General features: G+C 29.1%; 1 protein-coding gene and 1 long non-coding RNA gene across 15 annotated transcripts in view; both read left to right on the top strand.

The window, feature by feature from the left end:
* LOC106785808 (cAMP-specific 3',5'-cyclic phosphodiesterase) overlaps positions 1-21,405 on the top strand; it is a 325,274-nt gene that overhangs the window by 267,130 nt on the left and 36,739 nt on the right. For 13 of the 14 annotated variants that reach the window (XM_014746594.1, XM_014746604.1, XM_014746658.1 and 10 more), the window contains 3 exons: positions 18,528-18,629; positions 18,730-18,794; positions 19,477-19,589. In XM_014746594.1, the coding sequence (XP_014602080.1) occupies positions 18,528-18,629; positions 18,730-18,794; positions 19,477-19,589 (280 nt within the window). Of the gene's footprint in view, positions 1-10,962; positions 11,426-18,527; positions 18,630-18,729; positions 18,795-19,476; positions 19,590-21,405 lie in introns of those variants that run through there. The other variant, XM_014746664.1, reaches the window with a different exon arrangement.
* Positions 1,897-10,695, top strand: LOC106785889. Its single transcript, XR_001381582.1, has 2 exons — positions 1,897-3,161; positions 10,595-10,695. It is a non-coding gene; the product is annotated as an uncharacterized LOC106785889 (long non-coding RNA).

Genomic DNA, 21,405 nt, shown 5'->3' with positions numbered 1-21,405 from the left:
TGATACGAGTCATTATATAGTCAGTCACATGACGAAAGGACCGTTGGATAGGACGCACATGTTACGTCAACTGCCGTTAAATAATTGACGAGCTTACTTACACACACGTTATTGCATTTTCTTTAGGATAGTAACAGTATTTCTTAAATAACTAATGAAGAGATATATAAAAAGAAATAAAAGGAACAGTCGTTCATCGAAACAAACTAACTTAGGCGAATGATTGTGATTTCTGCGAGTATTACACGACACCGAGTTTACTGGCCTGTTGCTATTTTTGCAATCAAATAGAAGCATGTAAACCAGCAAAAAACTGATACATATTTATAAAGTGAAGATGGTCGTGTGACGTAAGTGACCTTAACTTGGCGAATAGCTTGTAAGTAGCTGATTTGGAATCGATCCATATTCCTAAAGCGCGATATGTCATTTATTACACATTCTCTTTTTTTATTATTAATAATCTGAAAATAGTAATTATTCTAAGATATTATAACGATTATTTGTTGACCTATATTAAATAATGATTATTACAATCTTTCGTTTCACATTATATTTCGCGATGATAATTAAAAGATTAATCAATTTATTAACGGATTATCGTAAATACAATTATTTAACTGATTGAATTCAATCTTATGATTATTTTCAGTGTCTTACGTAAAACTTGTAATATTATGCGCAGCCTGTTCTACGTGACGATCGTACGAACGATCGAGAATATGAAAAGCTGTTAAATCATTAGGAGTCATTAACGTGACCAGGATGACCTAATCAAGCAGACTCTTCTGTCGTAGAATGTCGTTTAAGTTGACCTTTTATTATTTAATTTTGTTCTCCTAAAGATGTACAAATGTATGTTTTTAATGAACAATGTTTCGAAAGGTTTATTAAAAAATACTTATATTTTCTAGACATACTATTCGAATATTAGAACTTGACCTGTGACATAAATACAAGTAATTAATTGACATTGTGTCCTATTTTTCCTTCATGTTATTTGATATTTATTTTCCTTATTGGCAGAAAAAATCATATCTTTTAATTCGATACGTAAGAAAGAAACTCTACTTGAATGCATTATAATTTAAATACTGATCATCTCTCAATTCTTTTGTATTATTATCTTTGTTTAACTCTTAATTTCTGCTATAAACTTGTATAACGTATGTAAATTTATAAAATCAGAATTGTTCGATTAAAAACCTAGTTTTCTTTTTGCATCAAAATGCAAATGGCCCTGATATTTGTCTAATCGATGTAACTATATACGCGTTCATCGTGTTTACGTCGGAAACTTGCTAACTCGACTCGTGCTACCAATTTCCTTTTTATTCCAATTATCTATCATTCTTGTTATACCAGCCATAATAAACGTTTCGTGACAATGTCACAGCCACGATATTATTGAGACGATACACGATATTTTTTACACAATATTGTAGTACAATTTTATAATAGAAAAATATTTGTTTATATGTATATATATATATATTTGTATTGTTAATTTGGAATCTACTCTATCGGATAATAAAATAATATTTATTAGACGAAAAATTTGCATGATTTTGCTTTTAAGTAACGTAACCGTGATCGCGAAAAAAAAATAAAAAATTCTTATACTTCATTCGTTATTTAAAATGATTTTACTCTATGTTCGTGAAAAATTCGTTATAAAACGAAAAGTTAAAAGATAAGAGTTTGACGAGTTTCGATAGCGCTAACGTAATGAAAAAAAAAGCCGAATCGATTAGAATAATTTATTTCCATAATATTATTCCTTACCTTACGACGAACCGTAAGAAATTTCGAAGATTATATATTCGTTGAAAAAGTTCGTAAAATTCATAAAATATTTATATCCATAAACTCTCTTCTCTAGAAACGAATAATAGTATTCTATCTTTCTCCCTCATTTTCTTTCTTTTTATTTTTTTTTTTTTTTTTCAGAATTTGAAGAAACGCGAATAATATGATTTCCTTATAATTTAGTGATTTTATTTTCTTTCTTTTTGTAGCATAAGAAAAGAGAAAATACGAGTGGATATCAGAAAATGAACGTGGGCCACGATACGTTCGATTTTTAACATGTTTGACAAGGCTAATGCATTTTACCCAAGTTAACTCAAGCCTCATGAATTTTTTCTTTTGAAGAAAATTACAGTTGGCTTGGTAGATGACTTGTGAAAGCGATTAATTCAAAGAAGAAAATGCCGAACGATCGGAACAAGCGCGTCTGAATGTTTCTTTCATGAACTATAACTTAAGATTCTTAACGAATTTTTCTGTGAGCTTCGTTGATTCATGATAAAAAAAAAAGAGAAAGAAAAAAGTAATAAAAAAGAAAATAGAAAGTAAAATCGCGGGGGAAGAAAGAAAAGTAACCTTTCCACTTCGTCGCGTATCGTCAAAACTACAAATATCTAGAAGGAAATAAGAGAGAAAATGGTAAAATAAATAACAAAAGTAAAGAAAAGCAATTTAGTTATTCCTAATATCCTTTCAAATTTATTCACATATATATATATAATACCTAGCGTCATTGAGAAGATGATGCAAGCGCGCGCGCGTTCCCATTATATTTCCGTTTCACTAAATTCGCTAGTTGCATCGATGAACTTTGCTTGGAATCGTGTGACAATGCATAAGCATGTGTGTCATGTGTCGCGAATAAACGTGTTTGATCGGTTATGCGTAGGAAATGAATAATTTCGGTCACTCGATGCTGGAACGTAGCCGATTTTCTGATGAGTTAGTAAAGCTCTCTCGGTTTTCTTATTTCCTCTCAATGATGAGAAATAGAAAGAAATATATGTATATGTATGTATATATGTATATATATATACATATGTATATATAAATAGAGAAGGGGACAATTACCGATAATCGTGCAGACAGGACAGCGAGTGTGTAAGAGTAAAAATAAGAGAGAAAGAGAGAGAGAGAGAGAGATAGGGAGATAAAGAGAGAAAGAGAGAAAAGATAATGCGCGGTAACGACGCGCATGCTTCCCGCGCAAATCGTGAACCCACGTACTACCTCCCCCTTCTCTTTATCGTCCCTACCCCCACGAGAAATCTCTGCGAAACCAGAACACCCCGGCCAGTATTCGACATCGCGGCAAACACGAGGTGTTTGACAACGTTCGTCGTCTCATACACGTACGTTTTATCGTGTCTCATTCTCTTTCCCTTTTTATCATTTGTTATATCACATTGTATTTCATTATTCGTCATTTCCTTAACCCTAAAGAAAGTATAGAACACGTTCGTCGATCAATCATCCTCCATACCTTTCATTGTCACTCATACATTCGTATTTATATCGACACTCATACACGCGTACACGTTTCCTTTCTCTTTTTCAATCTTCTCCCTATTCGATCACAGTCGGTCGATGAACTTAGGCTTATCGCGCTTTGATAGACAATCGGTTTGTATCATTCTGTTCGTAGGTATTCTTCTATTTGTAAATATATTTGAAAATTGGTCTATTGTTCGAAAAATTTGAAAAAGAATAAGGTTCATTAATGACGCTTTTCAATACAACCTCGTTTATGCGTTCTGTGTGTCTGTGCATATGTATATGAGTGTACATGCGTGTAAAAGAAAAAGAGAGAGAGAGAGAGAGAGAGAAGAGAAAGCCAATCAGCGTAAAAATGTTCCATATTATTTATTATTACTCGTTTATTATTATTCGTTCGATTCGATAAGATTTTATCCTGGCTCTTGAGGGCGTTCGTGACTCATGATAACTATTATCATTCTCCTGGTTTGTCTGATATTGATCATGATTTTATTAAATACGTTGTAAATTCAGTGAGACACCGTTATTTTTATTTATCTTATTTTTCTTTTTCTTATGAAATTATAAATGTATTCTCTCGTTAATCAACTCGTAATGACGAGCTTTCTTACAAACATTAATCCGAAGTTTTGCTTAAAGCGTAGAAGATTAAGTAACTTTTGTCAGTTTACATTAGGTCGAGTTCATTTGACAGTTTCCATTGATAGGAAAAGCAGTCAAACCACGCAGTTTAAACCACATTTTGGTTATACCGACAGACTAAGCACTATGGCAAATGGAGGACGCGATATAGTATATCTTTTGTCCAAGAGAAATAAGCAAAATCGATGAGGAATTCGATTGTAACAAAGCAAAATTGTTCACTTAGATTGGTTTTAATCGGATTGACTAGTTTAATATTGAGTTCGATAATAAAGTAAATGTCTCTGTCTCTCGTCCTTTTGATAATAACCATGATATTTTTCTTCGTGTTATTAATTTTCATTTAACAAAGTTTGAATAATTTGTATTTAACGTATACGTGTTTATTCGTTCAAGATATTTATTTCTTGATTACTTTTTTTTTCTTATTTTATTTCCCTTCAAAATTATACTACGTTTTTTCTTTGTCATTCAACAATTTGAAGGGTTAATTCCCCTTTAGGGAAAATGTTTAGATAGGAGGCTGAAGTTTTATCAACGATGGAGGACAGGAAAGAGAAAATTCGATAACAGGAACGTTTCGTTACGAAGGGTGTCGTACTAGCTTTCGTTTTTTTTTATCTTTATCCTAACAAAAGTCCGTTCCTGCAAACATATTCCTTTATATAAATCGGTTCACAAAAATAGTTTTATGTGTATATAAAGAGTGTAATAAAAATAAATAGGAAAACTTTTGTAATACATTCTTCATACTCTTCTTATAGACAAAAATATATTTTACATCAATAGGAGTTTGAAAATATAACACATTGCCGAGTTATAAGATTTTTAAATATGATATTAATGTACTCTAATTGTATATTTATTTGCCGGAATTATTATAACATTTCTGCTGATGAAATATTAACAATAATATTCTCCTACTTGTATATAGGATTCACCCGGTCATCTCATTTATTTTCCAACACGTTTTTTTTATCGTTACGAATACGTTAATCCATTTTTTTTTGCATGGTTTTAAAGATATTTATTATAGTGGAAGAAAAATTTCAGCGGCCACGGTTGTATATTTAAATATAATACAACTAGGATCTCGAATTTAATTCATTTAGTTATTATTATATAATATTACTATATTATCATTTTATTATACACTATTATAAAAAAAAATTGCAAAATAGCAAAAGATAATTACTCGCGGAAGCTAAAGCAATTGGAAAAGCGATATTCGATATTTGTAATATAAATATATTAAAAATTCCATTATATAAAGTGGAGGAATCAATCATACTTTATAAAATTTTAAATACCTTTGGTATTTTTATCCTCCAGACAATTTTTTTTATTAAAAATTGTAAGATACATTTTAAAAGTGATTCTTGAAGGAACTTCTTCCTTATATCAAAATAAGTTTTCTATGTTATTTCACGATTTTCTATTTTTTCTTTTTTTCTTTGTATACAAATCTCATTTGATTTTTATTGAGATCCCCTTTCACAGGTACGACTTCCTTACCGATGAATTCGTTACATCACGAAGATTAATTCTCAATAGGATTTCTTTATTGATGACGTTAGTGATATGTTCAATGACGTTGTTGTAAATAAGAAATCGTGTTTCTTTCCTGTATTAAAAATATTTCGTCAGAAAAAAGAATCAATGATACGTTGCCAAAATTTCATTCTTATGAATGACTTTCTTAATTAACGATGATTGAGATAAGGTATCGCAAATTTGGCTAGGTTTACGAAAAAAAAAAAAAAAAAAATCAAATTTCTTTTGAAAACTTACGAATTGAAAACATTCACACAAATTCGCAGTTGAGCTAAACATAGTTCGGTTTACATAACAAGAAGCACAGTTTCGAATTATACTTCAGAGTTGTACGTGGAGATGCGTAAGGGAGGGGAGAGCTTGAGAAAAAAAAAAAAAGAAAATAGATAAAACAAATGATTGTATTTTTAGTTTTATTTTTTTTTCGATCGTAGACAAATTATTGGACGTGTAATTTCAATTGTTGATAAATAGGACAAATTTATTTGAATGTTGTGTTGTGTGTTGATAATATTTTTAATGATTCTATTGGTTTCATTTGTTATTCGTTATTATGAATATTTAAACATTGTGAAGAGTCAAGGATAAAACGTGAGAGACAAAGATTTCTTCGCGAACGTCATGGGATGAAATTCTTCAAGCGTTACGTCATCTCTTCTATCGTGGCAAACCCTAGACACAACCATAAAAGGTCGATCGAATATCCAGTTTTGCTTTCGAATGCATTTCTTATCGTACGACGTACGAATTGTGCAATTTTTAAAAGGGATTTCTTTCTTTCTCTCTCTCTCTCTCTCTCTTCCTTTTTCTTTCTTTATTTTGTTTTGTTAAATTCTTTTTGTCATATTCCATATTGAATACATTTTTTTTACATCCTCTAATAAATTTTCTTTTTTCCACGACATTAGGAAATTAAATCTTAACTTGTTTCGTTTTATTATTAGTTATTCCACAAAATCGTAAAAAATATAAATCGTGTTTACTAATAATAAGAAGAAATTATTTTCTTATCGCATGCATACTACGTTGAAAATTAAAAAATAATACAAATAATTTCATCTATTTCATGATTATTCTTCTATTCGTCTATGTGAAACAAAATATATCTATTGAATGTCATGCCTTTTTTTGTATATGTGTATACGCGTGTTTCAACGATGTTACACACGGTTTTATCAACGCAGTATCGATTGTATAATACATATATATATATATATATAAGTATATATTTTACAATTTGTTAAAAAAGAAAAAAAGGATGATAATAACGAGATCACGTTATCAATCACTCGTTACATGGATATATAGGTATGTTCGCGTCGATAAAAAATATATATGCGCTAGTTTTGTTAAATGACACCTTTCTTGTTCGCTTGTTTTACTTGAAGAACTAATTAATAAGAGAGAAAATGAAAAAAAAAGAGAGAGAAGAGGATAATGTATCATGGATATAATAGTTTTTACCTGTATTGCATTTCTAGCATTACTTTTGTTTTTATATATATGTGGTTAAGAAGAGAGCTGCTATTTGTTTCGTCAAGGACGTCATAAAAATAGTACACTCGTGATTCTTCAGTTCAAAGTACGGGGTAGACGAAATATTTCATTTCTTTTATTCTTTTCTCTATTTACACGTCAACCTTTATCCCATTTGAACTCGATTCTTCCTTGCACGGTAATTTCGTACAGTAAAGATATTTCTATCATTTTTATTATATAACGTGTTCTATCTAAACTCATTTTTATTCTTTACATTTTCTTTTATGTATAGTTATTTACTAAAAAAATTCATTCGGAAACGTTAAAAAGAAAAAAGAAAACAAATATTTCTCTTTGAAAGATTTTTCATTCTGCGCATGACAGATGATTGATTAAGGCAAAAAATAAATAAAAATGTATATTTATATATACATGAGACTCTATTTATTATTTAATTAATATTTTTATCGGAAAATATTTTTTGCTTAATTTTTACGCAAAAATATTTCATTAAATGTTAAGATAAATATTTTTTAATATTCAAATGAGAGAATTTCATTAACGAGAATAATATAAATTTAAAATGATTTTGTTTTTTTTTAATTATAAATACTATTTCCTATGTATTGATTTTTTAAGCGAAAAATGTTTTTATAATGGTATACATATTTTTGAAGTCTTATTTATGTTATAAAAAATTTAAGAAGTTTGAGAGCCTTTGGTTTATGGTAACCTGTTGAAAAAGCTTTAATCGCTGTCTCTCTTTCTCTCTTTCTCTCTCTCTCTCTCTCTCCATTTTCCTCTTTTTTTTTCTCTTTCTTTTTTACCCTTTTGCATAGAGTAGAAAGCTTTAGAAAAGAGATTTACCGTGGAGTCTCAACTCGATCGAATAATTTCGCGCAATATATCGGAGGTTATAAAGCTGGGTCAAAGGTAGTAAAAGAAAAATCTGGTAATACCTATGTGAATGAACATTCGTTCGATATAACCACCCTGAGACGACATTTTCGCTTTAAAATGAAAACTCGTCGCTCCGCTTCAAAACTTAACGGTTTATTTACGATATCAAAAAAAAAAAGTTAGTTAAATTGAAAAACATATTACACACACGAGAGTATTACTTTTTTTACAATTTTTCGAAATTTTCAATTATAAAAATTTTATCCATTTTTTTCTCTCTCTTATCTCTTTTTTTTTGTTCTCCTTGCATCCTCATTCACATCTTCGAATTTATGGAAAAGGTCACGTACGTAAGGTGTGAACACGTGGGACGAAAAAATTTCAAAAAGAATCGTCGTTTTAACATTAAGGTTTTCTTTATCATTTTCGTTTTCTTTTTCTTTTTCTTTTCATCTTTTTACGAACAACGTGATTTAGATCCAATACCGAATCGGGGAAACGATATAACGAGTACGATATACTTGAACATTTCTAAATTTATCGCAGACAATAATTCGTTGCGTTTAAACTATTTTCCTGTCACGTAGAACACATTTCCCTGTCAATTGTATTCGAGATCGTTCGATAGACGGATAAATATATCAATCGAAATTTACAAAATATATATTTCCGATAAAATTCTATATATTTATACTTTATTTCTCTTTGTTTTTATTCAATTTATTTATGAGAATTTCATTTTTTTATTTATTATCTTCACATTCGTTTTTTCTTTGCCACCTTGCAGTTTTTCGAGCGACACTAAATTTCACCAATTTATTAACAATCGCATTCCTTCTGTCAAAAGAACGACCTTCGCGATCGGAAGTAAGTAGTTCGCTTGAAAGCTTGCTTTATTTCAAAACTCGTAAGAACGGCTCATTTATGTTTTTATCACAAAGCTTTAAATGAAGCAGCAAAGTTCTTTCTTTACCACGTAGTCCTATTGGTCATACAAGGATGTCTCTTTATTGGAAAACCGTAACAATTAAATAAAAAGCTTCATCTATTTTTTATACTCATTTATCTTAATACTTACTTATATATATATATAGCAGAAAATTATAGGTTATTTCTTTCATTAATATCTAATTTTTGAATTACGTTTCTCGTTAAGCTCTTCTAATACATCCATTTTTCGAATGAAAACGTGATAGCAAATTCGATGTCTATTTTAAACCTTTGTCCCATTGAAATTAATTTTTGTAAGAACCGTAAGAGCAAATTGGGATATGAGATTCTTTTTGGTTCTCGCCTCCGGTCTTCCATTTGTCTCTTTAATTCTTTCTTTATCCATCCATTTATCTCTGTCCCGTCTACGTGTCTCGAACAACGCGGAAACCAGCACTTCAATTGTATCATTGCCATTGCGTTTAAGTTTCAAGATAAAGAGATTGTCGAGCCAACCGAGCAGTATCCCCGGGACCAACCTAATTAGTTTCATTTGGATAAGTTGCTACTTGTCCCAGTTTAAAGTGCTACGATGTTAGAGTGAGTGAGATCACGAGAAAATTACTCTACGTCGTTTCTCTACTCATGACGTGTTTTCAATGCCGATTCTTCTTACGACATTCTTACAACTTATTACGCGAGATATAGAAAGAAGATAAATACAGAATTTTCATATAGAAATCGATTGCATATACGTTACTCAAGATCTGACTAAAATAACGCAACAACATTTCCTTATCCATAGACAAGAAACATAAATTACATCAACGTAGATCTGGGCATATTTTGTTTTTCAGTTATGAGATTTTTAAGAATGATAATTATTTTTCATTTATTAGAATAACGATACTCTCTTTCCTCGTATAAAATATTCCAGGTATGTTTATGCATCAATTTATCTGTTTATCAAATTTGGAAAACATTTTAAGATTTCTGACGCAATGTACCTAATTATAGTTGTTAGTATGCAGTAATTCATTTGCTCTCTGATGTTAAAGATATTTAATATGACTGAAAGTTTACATGCAAAGATGATTACATATTTGAATCTAATATAATTATTCAATCCCACATAAGATTGAATTTTAGCGAATTAAATAAATGTAATTTGAGAACGTTAAGATAATATTTGAAAATTGTATAACTCAATAATAAAGTATATCGGATCTATATTGATGTAACCTATTTTTGTTCTTTTCTGACAATGAGTTCTTAGATTCATTGAAGAAATTTAGCCGCGATATTTTTGTTATACCTTATATGCACGTGGAAAAAAATTCGATTGCTATGAATGTGTCATAATCATTCGTTCAATAATTTCACATTTATGTTTTTCCTCATAAAGGTATCTCATTTTTCGTAGTTATTTCCTTAACACCCACGTTATTTTGTAATAATTGCGATCCACCGTGATTGTGATTTTCACGTCAAACGATTACACACACGAGGAGGAAATGAACGTTCGCTTCATTCGTTTCGATTCAAAAGACAAGCTGATATTATCCAATAGGGTAACCTTGTACGTAAGCCGCATCGTTACGTTGCACAGTAACCACGTCTGTGTATTTTCCTACCTGAAAGGAATTCAAATTTCCGAATTAAAATCTAACGGCGAACGTGAAGTCGATCATTGTTATTATAGAAACATCCATATCCTATACCTTTCATGCTTTTCACTTCTTTTTCTTAGAAAAAAAAAACAAACAAACAAACGAATTTGCAGTATTTAACTAAAAGTGAAAACGAGGAGAGGAACCATCGTTTGTGATCATCGTACAATACATAGAACTAAAAACAATATATTATTAAAATTGACACGCGGAATACAACACACACATCTATACGCAGTATATAGAATGCGAAAGAGAGAGAAAATAAGAAAAAAGTAAAAGAAGGTTGGCCTTGAATGAGGAAAGTGCTGATCGATAAGGAAAACCTTCACCTACAATTTGTATCGATTATTATACACTCTTCTCCCTTTTTTTTTCTCTCTCCTATTAAACAAAATTAAAGAAAGATCGATGGGATGATTATCGAAGAAAATAATAATAATAATAATAATAATAATAATAAAAAATAAAAAACAATATACGCAGGGAATCATTATTAAATAGAAGGGATTAATATCGTTGAAAAAATGATAAGGGAGAGGAAAAATAAACGAGGGATATTGATTGTTGATCATTGGTGATGGGAAATCTGAAACAAGAGAAAAATTGTATTCCAACGAAGAAGAAGAAGAGAAAGAGGAAAAAGAGGAGGAGGAGGAGGAGGAGGAGGAGTAAGGTTGGAGGAAATAAAGAAGTTAAAGAAGTTTCGGCCTAAAAATGTCCGGTTCGAGTGGTGGCATGATCGACTTCCCGGGTACTACGGGAGGTTTGAAAAGATGTGGGGGTGGTATGAGTTCACCATCTTTGGGGGCGGGCAATGCAGTTGGGGGGGTAGCTGGCGGTGGCCTCCCAAGGACCTTGTCAACCTCAGCTCTTAGACTTCGACCGCAAAGGAGGGCAGTATTCTGGGAACAATGTTTCGAGACACCTTCCAAAAGGGATTTGTAAGTTATTCAAATCAAACCTCGAATATATAATGCATAACAATATATTGTTTTTCTTTTTTTTTCTTTTTTTATTAAATATTCCTTGTTCCTTTTTATGAGAGATACAGAAAAGGTAAATCACAGAATTGTTAAAACTTTAATGTTATTTTATTTCAAATATCGCAAATTTTCAATAATTAACAATAGTTTTATTTTTCATTGTGCGTTATAATTGCTATGTATATATATATATATATATATTTTATCATTTACAAGAAGATATTTCAAACGCGTAGTTCCATATTATTTATAATTGAAATTTATTAAAGTACTATCTATGTACTTTAAATCACTGTATAATTAGGTCTGTTTAATTTCAAGGTTTACACGAAAACTGTTTTCTCAATTCAATGAAATCATTAATAGAGTTTCATGGCACTATTTCAAAAATAAAACGTTTAAAACAAATCTTTGCCAAATCATAGTTAGTTACATATTTAATCGTCTGTTAATGCTTGTTAATGTTTGTTAGTGTTCGTTAATATTGTTTCGTCGAGCAAATCATCTAATGCGATTTCTTGCAATATGAATATGACATGAACAAATTCGTGAAATAAATCATTCAATCCATCTATCTATCTATCTATCTATCCGTTTCTCTCTCTCTTTCTTTCTCTCTTCCTTTGTGGGTTGTTCTTTTTGGAGGATAGCCAGATGTTCATTTTGTGCTTTTCATTTACGAAACGAATTATGTTGGCGTTCCCTTCTTTATAAGCCCTAGCATGTTAAGCGAATCGTTCGATATGTACTGCTTGAATCTCGAACAGAAATAAACAAGATCGTTGGGCATTAGATCAACGATGAATGGAAACTAATGAAAGTAGAGCTTTACGAAAGGATAGATAATATATAGGCAGATATTAGTAACTATATATATATATATATATATATATATGTATATATATAGACTTGTGTGCAAATATATACGAATGGTTTATTGAAAAGAATGAAGAAAAATTGGACCGTTAAAAAGTGCATATGTATATCGAGAATTATAAGCTAGGACGTAATCAAATTTTATAGTTTTAACCGTTTGTTCTCGAACAAAGCTACAAAATATTGTTTCCTTAATTTCAAGATAGATTATTATCTATTTTGCGTGATAATTTATTATTCAAGATTTCAATTTGTCCGTTCGTTTTTTCTTTTTTTTTTTTTTTATACACTTATCAAATGCTTTATTCGCTAGTGTTACCTATTATACGATTGTATAATAATAAAATTGATACGTCAATCGATTTATTTTATTGTTAATTTGATATCGGCATGACATTTCCAATCTCGTGGGTAGTTTTCGTGCCAAGATTTATATATGTATATCTCTTTGGAAAATAAAAACTAGTTATATACATTCTTTGGATTGGTACATCATGAATTATGTTATATAGTACGTATATATGTAAAATTACGAATACAATCGTAAGATTTTTCGTTTGTTTCATCGACTCTATCGAGACAGTAATTTATAATAGTTCTTATCCGGAATTTATTTTTCACATAGATGACAAACTAAAATTCAAAAACACGATATCACTGGTCGTTTTATAAAAAATTCATCCTAATCCAACGACCAAAGTGTCGAGCTTTCTTTTTCGAGTATGCAATTGTTTTTTTAAAGTTTAAATGTATTGAGATAGAATATATAATAGTTGTTTGTTGAATTTTTGTAAAAAGGAAAATTGTATCGGAAGCCCTCCAAACCCGAAAGGGACGGAGTATAAATAAATAAATAAATAAATAAATATATATATATATATATATATGCAAAAATTTAGAAAGAATTTAAAGGAAATCGAATTCGTTCGTGGTCAAAATATCGATACCTTTTTTCTTTATNATAAAGAAAAAAGGTATCGATATTTTGACCACGAACGAATTCGATTTCCTTTAAATTCTTTCTAAATTTTTGCATATATATATATATATATATATGCAAAAATTTAGAAAGAATTTAAAGGAAATCGAATTCGTTCGTGGTCAAAATATCGATACCTTTTTTCTTTATATTATTTCTTTTTAAAATATAGAACTCAATATTCACGGTGTCACGTAATTCTCTATTTCTTTGTTTTTTTTTTCTCTATCTTTATCTCTTCAGAATAAATGAACTCACCTTTTCTACTATTTGCAATTTTTCGTTCGTTTTCTTTGTGACCATTAAAAGAAGGATATCCGATCAGATATTACGTGGAACAATTTCTTATCATTATTCGTCTTTTTGCGTCGTTTCAAGTTTCCTATTGTTCGTTCAATAAAGAAAATTGTTTGCTAATAGAAGATATGCTGATACGATTCACATTCTTTCTTTTTTTTTTCTCCTTTTTATTTATTTATTTTTTTGTTTTCTAATCTTTTTTCGATGGATTAATTTTGTTTGTTTGTAAGAATAATAATTGACAGCTAGAAAATAAAATCGATTTGGTTTAAATTCGATAAAGTATTCGAATGGGGATTATTCTATATAATCGAACGAATAAATTGATAAAATTGTTTATTCTTCTCGAAGATGTTCAGCAATTTAATAATATGAAGTAATTATGAAGACCGTTAAAATTCCAAATATGATTCATACGCGTGAGTAGTTAAACTAAAAGTCAAGTCAAGTGGAACATCGTACAAATCGCTTAACGTCACTCAAGCTTGTTTAGTTCGTTCTAATTTTTATCTTGAGAGAAAAAGACGTATTATTTGTATTTTGTATTTTATTTATATTCTTTTATAGTTTCAACTCATACAAGTTATTAGATTTAAATAGGAACATTAGTAGATTTAAATCCGAAAAATTCCAAAATATATTTTTAATAAACTAATAATATTAATGTAATATTACATATTTTTATGTAGGACGCCATTTGACATTTATATATAAATACAAGTTGATTCAAAAGTTGCTTTACCGATAGAAAACAAAATAAAAGACAAAATAAATATTGTTTTAACAATAGAATTACAATATTTCGTTTTTTGATTTTGAAATATGAATCTTCACTAATAATGTTGAAAAAATATGAATCTACGTGTGGCGGCACCACTCACAACACACGTCACTCACACAGTTGATAATAGTTCGATAAAGCAACTTTTGGTCATAGTTTTTATTATTATTGTATACTGTATAAAATAATATAATTCACAGAAGAAAACTAGAAAATTCTGAATTATTTTGAATTTGTGTAGGAAGGTAAAGATGAAAGAAAAAGTAAAGAAAAGATTGATAGATGAACTTGTAGAAAAGGTTGGATGGTATGTGCGAGAAACATATACATTTTGTTCAAGCTTGGCCTTTAGTTGACGAGGTGACCCAGTTGGGAATGTTAGTACTCTCTTTCTCTTTCTCTTTCTCTTTCTTTTTCCCTCATATAGATGCATACTTGCAACTTTATATCCCCCCCTATTTTTCCCTACTTCTCTTTTCCGTAGGAGTTAGAGGTGTGTCATATTGATCGAGGAAATTAACTATTACGACAACCACTTGCTACCGGGTCGAATATGAAAGAAAGTATTCAGTGAGACGTCGCATGGTTGAAATACACGCAAGAAAAGCGTCACATAGAAGAATAGTTCAAGAAAATTTCACTCGATTAAAAGGGAAATTGAAAATTTGTCGTTATCTGAACGACTTTTCGATCTATTAGATATATATTCATTCCTTTGAGATATTTATTTTCTCAAAATCTTTATTTATGCATATTAACATCTTCGTGAACGTGTATATGAGAATATTAAATAAGACAAGTTTACACATACAATTTAGTATATTAATTATTTATATCACGTAATTTATTATACGCAATGTTATTATTTATTTTTCCCTCCCCTTCTTCTTTTTTATTTATTTTATCTTTAATAATAATCGAAGAAAATACTATATACTCCAGGAAGTATAATAGTTACTTTAATGACTTTACACAGTAAGATAAATATTGACGCGAGTTTGAGTTTCTAGGATTATAGAAGCTATGCTTTGGAAAGATCCTCGTTAAGATTCATCAAGAAACGATGTAGAAACATTAAAAGAAAATGACATATGATTTTCTAGTCGCGATTATTATTAATATTGATACTTTTATATATACACAAGAATTTTCTAATTCAGGATAATATACTGTTTGTAAATTATTTAAGTGACCACGGATATATTTTTTGAATTGGGTAAAAAAATTTGAAAAAAATTGTCAGAAAGGTTTTCTATGGGATAGAAAATGATAAAAAAGTTTCAACCAAATCGAAAAGGGTCGAGGTCAAAAGTGTTCGATTTCACGTGGAATGCCTTATATATATATATATGTATATGTTTTTCATTGAACCTTTACGTCTCACATACGCTTTTGTTTCAAAGAGATGAGAAATCTACCAATTATGAACGGTAAACTATAACGGGAGAAGTTACACCGCGTTCTTTGATAATTTCAAACTTATAGCCAATTAGCGAAAACAGACTAATTAATTAATAAACGAATAATGCATGTTATGGCAGGTTCAATTTTGAAATCTGATTTACATGCTGTAGAAAATAATATGATAGTTGATAATAATACGCGTACTTGTTTCTTTTTATCTTTGTTTCTCTCTTCCATAACCTTTGACTTTTCAAGAATTTTCCCGTGATTTGAATAAACAAATATGTTGATTTAAATTATTGCACGTCGTTGTACCAGGAATATTATTATATATATTTAATTAATTAAATTAATTTTTATCTATAAAACAAATTATGGAACACATTACGAAAGATTTCTATTTTTAACATTTACATAAGTAAAGATTCGCAACGTAATAACTCGATATTGCAATCATACAGTTCGTAATTATTTTTTCTTTTTTTTTCTGTATTCTTTTTTTTATCTTTTTTATCTTGTGTAAAATATAAAATTTCAGAAACAAAGAAGAAATAGATGTAACAATATACGTATTTCCATTCCGTTTTTTTTATGTATAAATAATCAATAACACTTGAGCACAATATCCCTAGAACGGACAACTTACGTTGTTTTTGCACATGGTCATAGTATTTAATCGAATAACAACTTGTCAGCATTATAATATTAATATTAAACTTTCTGAAGGTCATAGTTTCGTCTTTCTACGATCATCCGATTAGATTCGTAAAAATATCAAAACGCAGAGTAATATACGTATATATTTTTTTTTGTTTTTAAAGAAATAAGATACACGTGCTTTTTCTTGAATTTCGCTATTTGAATAGCGAATAATTTTCCGAATGGGTTTTCGAGATAATGCATTTTCTCGGAACGGAGAAAAGTCTATTTGTATAACTGTAAAAAAAGTAGAAAAAGAAAAAGAAAAAGAAAAAGAAAAAATAGGAGAAAATAGAGAAATGGAAAAAACAAAAAAGGATACGTGGCAGAAAAAGGAAACGAAAATTCGTGAAAAAGTAAAATAAAATTTTATTTTCGTCCCGAAAATAGTATAGTAAAATTGTATCCATTCCCATCTCGCCATTTTGCATTCATTCCCACGCAAATAACGGAAAAATCATGCTGCGGATTGGAAGTAGTAAACGACGAATGACGACGAAGACGACGACGACGACGACGACGATGAGCTCGACTTGTTTAGAATAATAACGTGATCCATCCGGTTCTGGTCCCTTTAAGGCATCAATTTGGTATGCTGATGTTTAATTTAACTCGAACTTCTGCGTATCATTTTGAGAAAACGTAAATTTTCTTTACCACTCTTAATACGTTTAATTTATGAATGAAATTTGTATTTTACACTAATAGAACACATGTGCACGCGTTTCTCTTCAACAATTTCAATTTATAATCTTTGAGAGACGTTTATTTTAATAATCGTACGAGCAAAATAAATGCTGGATACCGCGTTACGTGTTTCTTCTCACATCGAACGATAATAATTATACACTTTGATTCAATCAAATCGAATAAATATTTTGATTTTTTACAAAATTTCTTCGTGACATTTCAACGTGCATATCGTTACTTAAATTTTCGTTGAAATGAAAATAGTTGAGGAAAAAAAGGGAAATACGTTCATTAGATAATTAAATGTTTCGTCTGTAATAAAAACATCTGTGTAACAACTGTGATAGGGTTGGATTTTTTTCCAATGGTTGTTATTGGAATAAAAGCTATTGGGACGATGATCAAGGTGTTATTTAAAAAGTTAACAAAAAAAGATTAGAAATAAAGAAGATACTGAAACTTGAATTTAAAAGAAAATAAAAAGCTACGATCTTCTTTGTCGTATCGATGATATCGCGAACAGGACACTTTGAACTATGTAACTTTACTCGAAATGTAGTAAATGTAAAAGAAAAAAACCATTATGATGTTAGTATATTGAATTCCTCTGACAATGAAACATATTCAAAGAATTTTACTTTGAAACGTTTCGGCGGGAATACTTTCGAGTTATATCGTGAGAAAAAGAGACGTGCTTTCATCATAATTGTTCATCCTTCTGTTCATAGATGCCGACACTTACTACTCCGTTTAATTTCTTTCTATATGTATGTTATATATATGTTGTATATGTTGTATATAAATACTATATACTTGCACAGAGCACAACGATACGTTTTTTTCAGTTTTTAAATGTATTTATATTAAAAATGTAAAATGATGTGACACAATTTGACATATGGATCATTCGTTATTGCAACAAATAATATTTTAATAAAAACGACATCACCCAAAACCACCTCCTTGTAGTGATTTGTAAATATATGGGTTATATGAATTAAAGAAGAATAAAAAAATAGTGAATATAAATAAAAGAAGAATTACAAACTCTGACGCACGTTTGCATCCCATAAGTGCAATTTTCTTTTCTATTATAATATATATATATATATATATATATATAAAAAAATAATTAAAGACGAGGTCATGTTTGCATGTGTTTTATTCATAGATTGTATCTTTTTTAAAAAAAAGGAAATATATATTTCAAATTAGACAGAGAAATTTTGACAAACGATTGACAATGCGCGTTAGCGATCTCATTCGAAAGGATATTTATTATATTATTTCTTAACAATGTGGAAATTGAAAATGTGTTTTTCATTTTACAGTCATGGCGAGGATCTCATTGTTACACCGTTCGCGCAAATACTCGCTTCTCTTCGTGCGGTTCGGACCAATTTCTTATCACTCACGAATGTCCCTCCCAACAGGTGAATTAATCTTTTTTATCTTTCATTAAATCTTTTTTATTTTCGATTAAATCTACTGATTATATAAATACCCATTTTATTAAATCATTTATTTTCATAGATCACGAAGGAGTAGCGGGGCGCAGGGTAGTAGTACGCCACAGCCACGAATCCTTGCACCCGGAGGTAATTATCGATTAATATTTTATAACAATTTTACAAAAATCTATTAAAAACGTGACAGAGAAGATTTTTGTATTTTTGAAATTTACAAATGATTTCTTACGTTTCGTGTACCTAAATATTATTTCAAAAAAAGAAAAGAAACATATATTATGTCATGGAACATCAGATAGGTGTTTATTTTATTTTATAATTTGATGTAAATTTATATTTACAAAGTAAACTGAAGATACATATATTTAATATGTATTATTAATACAGAAGAACACGACATTTTTTCTCTTTAAAGTAATCCGTTCTTTTCTCATTTTCTCCCTTTCTTTCTGTGATTTTTATTTTTTTCCTAAGCTAATTCGTTGAATTTATTACAAACATTTTGTTTTACTCTCTTCCAATGTTGATTTTAGTTATTAACTGACATTTTTCATAATTTTTAATTTTTCTAGTTTGACCAACGTATATTAATAACTTTTTTTCAATTTAACTTGTCCGTAGTTTTATTAACATCGAGTTCTGGCTTCATTTATCAAATAGAATTTCATTTTTCTTTATTAAATGTCATTACATATTTATATACATTGCACATACTTTGAATTGAACAAGATTAAATAATATTCCATTGTAACTTCAACCTTTCTTAGCCCATAATGAAATATATAATAACTTCATTATTTGAACATTTTAGAAGAGACCTACATAAAATTGGCCGTGGAAACGATGGAAGAATTGGATTGGTGTTTGGACCAACTGGAAACTATTCAGACTCATCGATCCGTATCCGATATGGCCTCCCTTAAGGTACGTATTTATGTTCCAAGATTTTCAGGATTATTTTTTTTTTTTTTCAACACAAAACACACGTATCTTTTATGATAGAAAAATTCGGATAAATATTATAAAATCAATGTTTATGAAAAATCGAGAATTCATGAAAAGAATAATAGGAACAAGTTTCATATTCAACATGTTTAATTTTATACGTAAATGGTTATGCTACTATTATGTAAACCTAAGCTATTTTTAAATACTAAAGGATTTAATAAAAATAATATTTAAATGCATATTAGTTTTATTATGTATTATATTCATATATATATTTGTTAATTTATCTTTTTTTTTTTCTATTTAATACAAGAATGATAATTCATATCCTATTGTGTGATACATTACTTGCTTGTTGAGATTTTTATAGGATTTCTTAATATCGTCCATCAAGGATAAACTTAAGAGGTAATCTCTGAATTATCTGGAAACAACGTTAGTTTATTTTATTGTTAGTGTCCTCGAACCAGTAATAATTATTTCCGGATATTCCCTTAATGAACTTTTATCAACAAGAGTGAAAAAGAACAAAAATGGATTTTTACTATAAATGACGCAAATGATAAAATAGCGAAGAATACAAGATAAATAAAGAAAGAGTTTAAAGTTTTATATAAAGTTTAATAATAATATCTAACGAAACTACGATAATGGATTCTTCATACGTAGAGAAAAATAAATAAAGTATATCAAAACATGGGTTCGGAAATGCTCAATTTTGAAATTATAAAACTTTTAAGTATGATCTTGTTATCGAAATTAAACTGCATATTTTTGTTGCTATCTATATATATATATATATATTGCTATAATAAATATAATTTTTTACCCTTTTTTTAATTCCCTTGCAACGATGCTTGTTCAAAGAAACTTGGTTATTTAAAGAAAAAAAACCAAAAATAAGTTTTAATGGTTTCGAGTTTAAATAAACCAAAAAATGTAAACTTTTTCCTTCTCCCACTTTCTTTATTTTTCTCTCTTTTATTGAAATGCAAAAAAAAGAGGGTAGATTTTAATTAAAAATTCTTAAAGAAGAAGGTTTCGTTAAATGAACGAAATCATAATAATAAAATATCAAGTATTATTAATATAATAAATGTATAAATCGATATATAATTAAACGACGAGCATGAGAAGTTACTAGTAAAATTTTTTAAATATGATAATATTCTTAATTTGATATCGTTAACATGATAAACATTTATCGCTCAACATTTTCAACTTTTATTTCGCTCAACGTTATTACTACTAACTATTTTTTCGAGAGGGGATACGTGCTTTTCTTTTTTTCTTTGTTTATAGATCTTGTCAGAGTATTGAAATTTCTCAACCATTTAGAAAAAAGCTCAAACTTGGATACCAGAATAACATCGACTTTGTTTATATTATCATGTTTCCTTTGACATTTTCTACCATGTTCCATGGTTGTCTTTGAGTATCTACATCATTAAAAAATTTGAAAAAATGAAGGGAACATAATAGTTCTTCCAATTAATATCGAACGTAAATATAATATATAATACTTACTGACAATATCTGGTCATTATAAATTTTACATTGGATAGTCCAGGCAAATTAGGGTTTCACCTCGGAATGAGAAGATAGTCGGCTACAAACTTTTATGAACCGTATATTTCAACACCCTAAAACTTGTCTCAAAACCTACTTATCGTAGGGTGTCGGCGACTACAGATATTCCAAGGTCAAAGGTCAAAAAATCGATTTTTTACACATTTATTGCAAATATCTCGTTTCCTATGAGTTTTATGCTATTTGTATTTATCATAAATAT

The sequence above is a fragment of the Polistes canadensis genome, unplaced genomic scaffold (genome assembly GCF_001313835.1).
Source record: "Polistes canadensis isolate GaletaPanama2010 unplaced genomic scaffold, ASM131383v1 scaffold_3, whole genome shotgun sequence".
Classification (NCBI taxonomy): Eukaryota; Metazoa; Arthropoda; class Insecta; order Hymenoptera; family Vespidae; genus Polistes; species Polistes canadensis.
This window is presented reverse-complemented; position numbering and strand designations above follow the sequence as displayed.